Raw genomic sequence first — 10000 nt, 5'->3', positions numbered from 1 at the left:
TCATTCTACCTCACTCTTCTAACCTCATCACTCCTCACACAACACACTTGCCTCTTCTACCTCCCTCCACTTCTAGTTCTTCCCACATGGAGGATTTAATCATATCTCCTTCTTCGTCTTCCTCTTTGGTCTCTCTACCCCATGAAAACCCAACACCAACACCAACCCTTCTACAAAAACTCCAATTCCTCCTCCAAAGCCAACCCGATTGGTGGGTCTACGCCATTTTCTGGCAAGCCTCACACGACGACAATGGCAACCTCTACTTATCCTTCGGAGAGGGCCATTTCCAAGGCACCAAAGAAACTTCCCCAAAGTCACTAACCATTCCCACAAAGAAGTTCATGAGAGCCCCCACAAACGACACCAACAACATCAACGACGCCGAGTGGTTCTACGTCGTGTCGTTGACTCGCACCTTCGCAGTCAACAATAATGCTTCTTCTTCTTCTTCTTCTCTCCCGGGAAAGTCTTTTGCTTTAGGCTCGGTTCTCTGGCTCAACAACATGCACGAGCTCCAATTCTACAACTGCGAGAGATCAAACGAGGCGCAAGTGCACGGGATCGAAACGTTGATCTGCATCCCGACACAAAATGGCGTCGTCGAAATGGGATCCTACGACACCATCAAACAAAACTGGAACCTCGTACAGCACGTTAAGTCTCTCTTCATAACCCCTCCAGATCCGGTTCCTGTCGAAATCCTCGACGACCACACCATCTCCTTCGCCGACATCGGCATCGTTGCCGGAGTCCAAGAAACCAAAAAGCGGAGAATAAACCAAACACAAACACAAAAACCTCCCAGGAAAAACGACAACTATGTCAACTCCGAACACTCCGATTCGGATTGTCCCACGTTGCCAACCGCCACCACCCCGACAACCTCGGAGCCGAAGAAAAGAGGGAGAAAACCGATTCTCGGACGCGAGACTCCGGTAAACCACGTGGAGGCAGAGAGACAACGTAGGGAGAAGCTCAATCATCGATTCTATGCGCTTCGTGCTGTTGTTCCGAATGTTTCGAGGATGGACAAGGCTTCGCTGTTGTCGGACGCTGTCGCCTACATCAGCGAGCTGAAGGCGAAGATTGAGTACTTAGAGTCGCAGCAGCCGAGAGACAGTAGTAAAAAAGTGAAGACAGAAATGACGGATACTCTAGATAACCATAGCACCACGACAATATCGACAGTGGTGGATCAAAGCGGGCCTGAACCTAGATTGGGCCCAAGCCCGCTTGGTCTCGAGGTCGATGTGAAAATCGTGGGGCCCGATGCCATGGTTAGGGTACAATCAGAAAATGTGAACCACCCTGGGGCGAGGCTAATGGGTGCTTTGAGAGACCTAGAATTTCAGGTTCATCACGCTAGCATGTCTTGTGTTAACGATCTCATGCTTCAAGATGTGGTTGTTAAGCTTCCCAATGGAATGAGGAGTGAAGAGGGTCTTAAATCTGCGATTCTGATGAGGTTGGATCAGTGACACTGGTGAGGTTATTAGCTGTAATGTAACTGTGAGATGTTGTTGCTGTTCATAGTAGTCGGTTTTTGGTGTACGTTATAGATAATTTGTATTTATCTTTTTTGTTTTTTTGGGGGGTCTTTGTCTTGCGTGGTGCTTGATGACGGTGGGGTTGGCTCCAACCTGCAATTATGTGAGGGAATCTAAGAAGCCTGTCGTTTATGTTTTGTATATATAATAATCCTTTTGGATTTTGAAGTTGATCAAGAACTAGACTAGAAGAAAAAGTGGTCGCCATCTTGTTTTAACATTCCTCAAAATACAAATATTATAATCCAAACCCTATAATCTAGTATCACTAGATTTAGATTTTGTATGAATAAATAATATAATTAAGCATGTGTTTACTATAATTTTATTATATAAAGATATATGGATCCTAAATTTCATTATAAACTTTGTTGGAATAAATAAAAAAAGTATTTTATTAAATTGTGTTGAAGTTTTATGAACATGGGTTGAAAATAATTTCTAGGAATTATAAATTACTTTTATAAATTTAATAAACTATCTGTTAAGCGTGAATACTTTTAATTTACTTATAAGAGTACATATGTCCAAAGTGAGTATTATGCACGTCAGCACGTCAGACAAATAATGGAAAGAAAGGAATTCTTTAGGGAGTTGCTATGTATCCACAAGATTGAATTGTTAATTCTTAAATATTTGTTCGATGGTGATTATTTTGTTATTCGTAAATGTAATTTAATTTAACTAATAAGAGTGAGAAAACACCATGTCATTAATCGAGTGGAATTAGAATATAATCCTTTAATCAATATCTCAAGTTCAAAGTTTTGTAGCTGAAACAAATTTAATTAAAATGAGGGAGTCCACTAAATATGCCAATTAAGTCATTTTTTTTTAGAAATTAGTCATCAACTTTAAATACTTTGCACCTTTAACCCAAATAAGTGTGAACACTCATTTTATTACCACTTGAAAGAAGAATATTATTAATATATTTTTTTAACATATTTATTTTTATTGGTTGAAATTCATGCAAGTCTCACTAATGAGACTTATCAAATAAAAAAAATTGACAACCCTACATAAATTTTATTCAATGACTCTAGTCTATTACAACTATCATTACATGAATTAAATTGGTTGGTTTTGTAATTAAAATGAGGGAGTCCACTAAATATGCCAATTAAGTCATTTTTTTTTAGAAATTAGTCATCAACTTTAAATACTAATGAAAATATTAAAAAAAAACCACAAATTGTATATTTTTACATATTTTACAAACAAACTCAATTTAGAGTCCTATCCACTTTTCTATTCGCATTTGTTGGAAGGTTTCTAAAGTACAAGTATATTATTCTAGTAACTATATTAATTTATTTCAAAACATCAGTCGTCTAAGAAAATGATTTATCATTTTAAAAATTAAGAAAATATTAATTAATTTTATAATTCATCCATTTTAAAATATTTCTGCTTAGTGAGACAAGATAAAATATAATAAAATTGGAGAGAAATTTATTAAATATAATTACAGTTGAAAAAAAAGAATCAATTTAATGACTTTGAATGATATTCTGAAACAGTTTAATAAACATTGTTAATAATTAACCATTACTAGAATTTTTCCTTATTATATATGTAGATTTCCTTGTAAAATTTATCAACGTTGCAAAGTTTTGAATTTCCGTTATCACAATTTTCTTAAGAAATGATTGGTATTTACCAACCTTGACCTTTGATGTTCTCAACTCGAAATTTCAATCTTGTTGGCTATATCATGTTACATGAAAATCTCGAATGTCTTATGTATGGTCAGCTGTTGCTTCAACTCCATATTGTTCTAATTAAAACAACCATCCAGAACACGCCTTGAGTAGTAGAGTTCCTTCTGTTCTCATTTATGTTTCATTTTCATATTACTTTAAAGTTCAAGGAGAGAAGGAACACGCCTTCATCAGTGGTAGATTCTTAGGGGTTATCCAACAGTCTCTTTTTGCATGTTTTGCTCGAGTAGAATGGAATGAAATAAAAAAATAAATATTTTAATTAAAGTAATATGATAAAGGTGTGTGATCCTTTGAGATTTTTAAAATTTTTCATTCAATTCATTGTTACAGTAAAGGAACCAAACGAAGCGTTTAAGATCGAGCATTTGATATAACAATTAACAAGTAATATATATATATATATATATATATATATATATATATATATATATATATATATATATATATATATATATATATATATATATATATATATATATATATATATATATATATATATATATATATATATATATTACCTTTATAAAAAGACATTATCGCATGGACGTGGTAATACAAAGGAAAACTTTGGTACAAAATAGAACTAATGCGTGCGATAATATAAGACAATGCCTCTTACTGCAAATTTCCTTCTCTACCTGGTTTAGTTTCAATCCGATCACGATATTAACGCATGAACTCACAATAAAGAGAAAAATTCAATTGAAAATATAGATGACGTCAACACTAACTTTTCTTTGGTCATTTTGAGGAGGTCTTTGTAATTTTTGCAAACAAGGAAGGAGCTACAAGTAATTTTACATAACGTGAGGGGAATTAATTTATTCTTTAGTTGTTGATGAGCTATCATTTATTTGTCTAGATTTTACATAGATATTATTGTGTTCGGTATCTAATTTTTCAGAGGCAACGTGTACCAATTAATAACCCACGAAAACTTTATGGTAGAGTTTTAATTTCTTCGTGATTTTGTGATTAAGAGGGGAAGATATATGACGCAGAGGAGTTGGTGAATTTTTGCTCGGCCAAAATGATCCTTTTATGTTACTTCCTTTTCTGTGGATGAAGCCTTGAATCTAAAAGCAAAGAAGATGGGCATGCACACTAAACCCTTTTAGGTTTCTGACCATGGCCACCACCACTAACCAAGCCTAAAAGGCACTAGAAAAACATGTCTCGATTAAACACTATGCACCCACAATTGAGTTGAGCAGAACGCCAATTGCCAAGTGATTGTTCACTTTGTTTGCAATTGCAAATAGTGCGACGATTACGAAATTTAAATTTGCCAGTTGGAACTCCTACTGTTACATCTTTTTGTGTAGGGCCCTAGTGAAGTGAAAGGTTGTATACGAATTAAAATGACCAAAAGTTATTTATACACTTGTTGGATATTTGAATTCTTTAATTAAAATTTAGGATTTGATGTTGGTTTGAACATAAAATTTTAAAACAAGGAGCTGACTCAATATAGAAGAGAGATTTTTTATTCAGAAGACATATTTCTTTTCATGAGAATTTTCTTTAATCATGGTAAGATTATTATGAGTGGTAAAAAAATTTCAAATATTTAAATGTAATTATATATTTAGAATTTAAATTTGAGATCACTGATTAAATTGAAATAATCTTACATTAATTAATTCACGGGTGTAAAGAAAAAGAGAAATTAATTGAATGTAAAATAAAAAATTCAAAAACAAAATAGGAATTGGAAGGTGCTTCAAATAGAATGGGACACTCAGAACCCATGTGAATGCAGCATGCCCTGCAAGGACACAAAGGCCACCCCACATCATTGATGAATAACTAAACCGATCAATAAATTTTGGAAGACACGTATGCAATGTTTCTGCTGTTTGAATATTAAACCCACTAACTTGAGAACAAAAAACTTCGAGCTAACTATTGTCTTTGTATATTGAAAGACATAATTCGACATGTGCAAGACAAAACCTTGTTAATATTTTGACTACGTTCTCTGCTCCTACATTAATTCCGATGTTGCGTCATATGGTTATCATGTATGCGTCAAAGAGTCTCGCACATATGATTATTGTCCAAATTCATTTTCTCACGCAGGGAAAGAAGTAAATGTTAAACGTGTACTTCAATCCTGAATAGTGTCTAGACGTCAACACAGTACAATATGGGTGTGCAATTTTTTTGGGATAGAATAATTAAGTTTAATTAATAGTCCAGCTATTATATATCCATGTTAAGAAAAAGTTCAACATATTAACTTGGAGATATATGATTAATGATTCAATGCTTAAACTTTAAAAATATATAATTTGAACTATTGTTTCCCTACATAAAGTATCAATATTTTTTTTAATTTTCCATCAATTTGTAATGGATATATTGTTCTGGACTGGGTTCGAACAATTCATAAGTAGTTTTAAAACTGAATTATATTCAATTGTATTCATGACCTCATAAATTACATTAATTTTCAGCATAATTCAATCCAAATCTTTTATCTCCATACCTCGAGTTTTTAATCACGTTTTCAAATCACTGTACTAATCTAATGGTCCTCACTGTGATTTGATTCATTGTAAGAAGATTAAAAATATATGGATGATGTTGTGGCATTATATTCAGTTGTTTGGAGTTTGTAGCTGATGAGAAATGTTATGACCAATAGATGTGGTGATTGCTTTATGATCTTGTTCAATTACTGGATCTAGTTATGATTCATTCATGTCTTGATTTCTTGTTAAAATTTGGCTTAAAAATGTTTCTTTCTCCTATTAGTGTAGCTGCTGCATTGAATGTATTAGATCTAGTTTCTAACTTTATATTTTTCTTATGTGACTTTTGATATTGTTTTATGTACTTGTAAATTTGAAGTACTCCTTATCACATCTAAAAAAAGCACTCTTTTTTTTGTCAGCCTAAAAAAAAAGCATTCCTTAATGTCCTTCCTTTAATATATTCATTGGCTTAAAAAATACAAAAATTAATTATTTTTTTTTACATTTTTGTTTCTACTCAGTTCCTCACCAATTTTTTTCTCATCATTTTCTTCTTTCCAACAAAACACAACAATCTGTCAATTTTTTAAAGCATAATTTATATCTTACTCGTGATAGGACTTACACATGGAATAATTGTGTTGTGGATAGTAGGGGTGGCTACAAGTAGATTTGGTTCGTTTTAGATTTTTTTTTAATCCAAATTTGTTTGGCTTTGCTTATTTTTTTTATTATAACCTGAATCAAACCCACCTGGTGTGATTTTGTTTGGTTTGAATTGGATTTCAAGTTTAATAATAAAAAATAGAATGTTCAAAAAAAATATTTTAAATAAGAAAACTCACGTACGTACAGACAATTATAATATCATTAAGTTTTTTTTTTAAAAAAAAAAACAATTACATCCTAATAGTAGCTATCTAATAGTAGTAGCCAACAACTAACACTAGCAATAGTAATAACTATAAAATATTTTTCAATATCAGTATGTTTTCCAAAAAACAATTACAACCTTTAATTATCTAACAACTAATTAACAAATCAAAAACAAAAAAGCAAAATAAGAATCGTATTGTAAAACTAAAATACTGACATAATACTGTAAATTATTGTAAAATAGAAATAAGAATTGTAAAATAATATGACAGTAAAACTAAAACTAATATTAAAAAAAAAACATTGCGTAATGTTTGGATCAATTTTTTTTTTTGTTTAATTTTTGTGGATTTTAAATTCTCCAATCTGACAACTTAACCAAACCATTCGGATTTTTAAAACTCAAATCCAAACCAAACCAATAAATTAAACTATGTCAACTTTTATGATTAATTTGCTTTGAATTGATCAAAATTGTGGGTATCTGTGATGGATAAGGAGGAGGTACACTTTGGACTTCAGTACTAAATTAAGCACATAAGGATACTTGATAACTCCTAAAAAAAAGATATTTGATAACTGATAACTGCTAAATAATTGTGAATTAATAGTAGAAAATTAGTCAAATTTTGGCTTAAAAAATTATTATTTAGCAATTATTTGTGATTAAAAGCTAGAAAATTAATTAAGTTGATTTTTTGGACGCAGATATAAAAACTGAAGGTACAATAAGCAAAAAGGCAGCAGAAATGAAAGAAAAAGAAGAAAATCTGAAGCAGGTCCAGCCCAACACGCGCTAAGCATGCAAGGCAGCACAGGCGCTAAGCGAGACGTTAAGCTCCAAGATGCAGGATTCGTTACGCACACTAAGCGCGCGATCCAACAGAAGCACACGTTAAGCCTGTGGCAGGTGCTAGACGCACGATCTGAACGCGCTAAGTGCGCGGTGTCGCACTAAGCATGCCTTTGAAGGCCCAAAGCCCATTTCTGCACCTATAAATAGAGATCCAAGCCAAGGGAGAACGTACACCTCACATCAGAGCACTTCCCTCAGCATTCTCAGCCTAGCTCTCCCTTTTCTCTTTATATTCTTTATTTTATTACCCTTTCTTTCTTTCACCTCCAGTTGTAAAGCCCTCAATGACCATGAGCGGCTAATCCCCTAACTAGGACCTGACAGACCTAAAAAGTCAATGATGTATGGTGTACTTCAAGAGTTATCAATGCAAAGAGGATTCATCCCAGGTTTTATGTTCTAATTTTTTTGGGTTTTATTCGCTCGGGAGAGGATATTTCGTAATAAGGGTTTAAGAATTAATGCATGCACCAATTTTAGGGGTTATATCTTTGGGAAAGGGTAACACCTAATAGAACACATTAAGAAAAGGATCGTCGGGTTAGCATTGCTAGGCATAAAATGATGGCCCAATGCCCATGCATTTAGCAACATCTAGAATCTAACCTTAATGCATTTTAATTATTGAATCTCCACAAAGGCATTTGGGAGATAGGTAGTTAAAATAGGCTTGTCGTGAGACATCAGGGCAAGTAAAATTAATAGATGTGGGTAGAACTAATACAATTGCATTGGTAATGAACATCCTAATTACATGTATCGTAGGCCAATTGGGTTTGTCCGGTCTTGACACTTCCATTAATTATATTTCTAACTTATTTGATCTAGTAGTAGCAATCTATTCTTGCGCCTATTCCTATTTTTACTATTTACTTCTTACTTACAAATTGGAGACTATTCGATAAAGTACAATAAAATTCATGTGGAAACAATACTCGAACTTCCGAGAATTAATACTTAAAGCGATTTGGTACATTTACCAAATACCTCAACAGTAACTCATAGGGAGGTTTAACGTACAGATTTGGTTGTTTTGACCATTGTAAAACAACCACATGTAAAAGTAATGTAGTGCAAACCTTGTTGAAAATTATATTAAGGAATAAACCGTTTTGAGAAGATCTGTATAAAGACTCGATCGTGACTATTTTTTCCTGATCGGGTTCAGTGATTTTATCTTTTCAGTCTTCAACGATTTTTCGCTTCTTTATAATTCCTTTTGTTTCAAGCTATCAAACACAGTTGTCGACATTTTCTACGCAAAATTGGTCCCTATTTATTATGAGATAATTACATTCTTATTAATTGACGAGGGAGATCCTTTGAATATACGCATTTTACGTTTTATTCAACTAAGTGCATGACGCACGTGTATGTAACTGTATTTAGATTCGAGGCACTCCAATAACGATTCTAAAATGACTTTAGCAAAAAGTCAAAAACTTCAATAACATGTTTTTTTCATTCTTCTTGAAATCAAAGTAGATTAATAGTATTTGAAATGACAAAAGAGATAATACAGTACAAGGTTGCGTAAGGAATCTGGAACTCCTCTATTTTATGTGACGTAGACGTTTTATTGAAAACGACGATGATATACTAGTTGAACTATTAATTAATGACTGCAATTCACAATCATGTCTTGCTATAATCCCAATCAAAGTCTTCTACTCTTCTCACAAAAATAAAGTTATTTTGTTATTTTTTTCAAAATTTTATGTTAACTATTATATTACTTTCTATTCTATTTTCGTTAATATTTTATAAATAAAGTAGAGAAAATAAGTAGTAATATTTTTCATTATTCATATGCTAAATTTTTCGGTGAATCAAGTTAAAAGTTGGCTTAATGCACCGATAACTGCTAACATGATTAGATATGGTTACCAAACCAATCCCGTATAAATATTCATACTTACTCAGGGTACGATGCATATTGAAAATAAAATCATGAAAAAAATAGAGACCACACACTCGTAAAGATGCGCCCAGAAAAACACATATATAAGGAATGTATTTATTATTTAGTGATAATATTATTTTATATAAAATAAGCAAAATAATGTTAATTACTAAATTGTTTGCATAAATAATAAAGAATAAAACATAAAAATGTGTTTGTCTTAAGTTACCTGTCAAAGTCAATTGTAAATATAGACCAATCATTTATAATTACATTATCTGGATTTACTTATTTATATATATATATATATATATATATATATATATATATATATATATATATATATATATATATATATATAGATAAAAATATAAATATTTATATATTTTCTGTGCCTGGTGAGCGGGAAATAGAGATAAACACATATATATATATTTGGTGGGATTGAACTCTGTTGAAACCTGGTCCACTGTGATCGCGTCTACATTTGATTCAACTGCAGACTATATCAACCAAACAAAAACAAACAATATATATGTGTGTATATGTGTGTGTGTGTGCGTGTGTGTGGGAGAATGAAGTCTCAATATTATATTTACACTATGTGG

General features: G+C 32.3%; 1 protein-coding gene across 1 annotated transcript in view; it reads left to right on the top strand.

Moving 5' to 3' along the window:
* Positions 1-1821, top strand: part of LOC100795733 (transcription factor MYC2) — a 2831-nt gene extending 1010 nt beyond the window's left edge. Inside the window, exon 1 of the mRNA XM_003528723.5 lies at positions 1-1821. This exon is cut by the window's left edge and continues 1010 nt beyond it. Coding sequence (XP_003528771.1) covers positions 87-1481 — 1395 coding nt within the window. The 5' untranslated portion in view covers positions 1-86 and the 3' untranslated portion in view covers positions 1482-1821.
* Positions 1822-10000: the final 8179 nt, after the last annotated feature.

The sequence above is a fragment of the Glycine max genome, chromosome 7 (genome assembly GCF_000004515.6).
Source record: "Glycine max cultivar Williams 82 chromosome 7, Glycine_max_v4.0, whole genome shotgun sequence".
In the NCBI taxonomy this organism is placed as follows: domain Eukaryota; kingdom Viridiplantae; phylum Streptophyta; class Magnoliopsida; order Fabales; family Fabaceae; genus Glycine; species Glycine max.
This window is presented reverse-complemented; position numbering and strand designations above follow the sequence as displayed.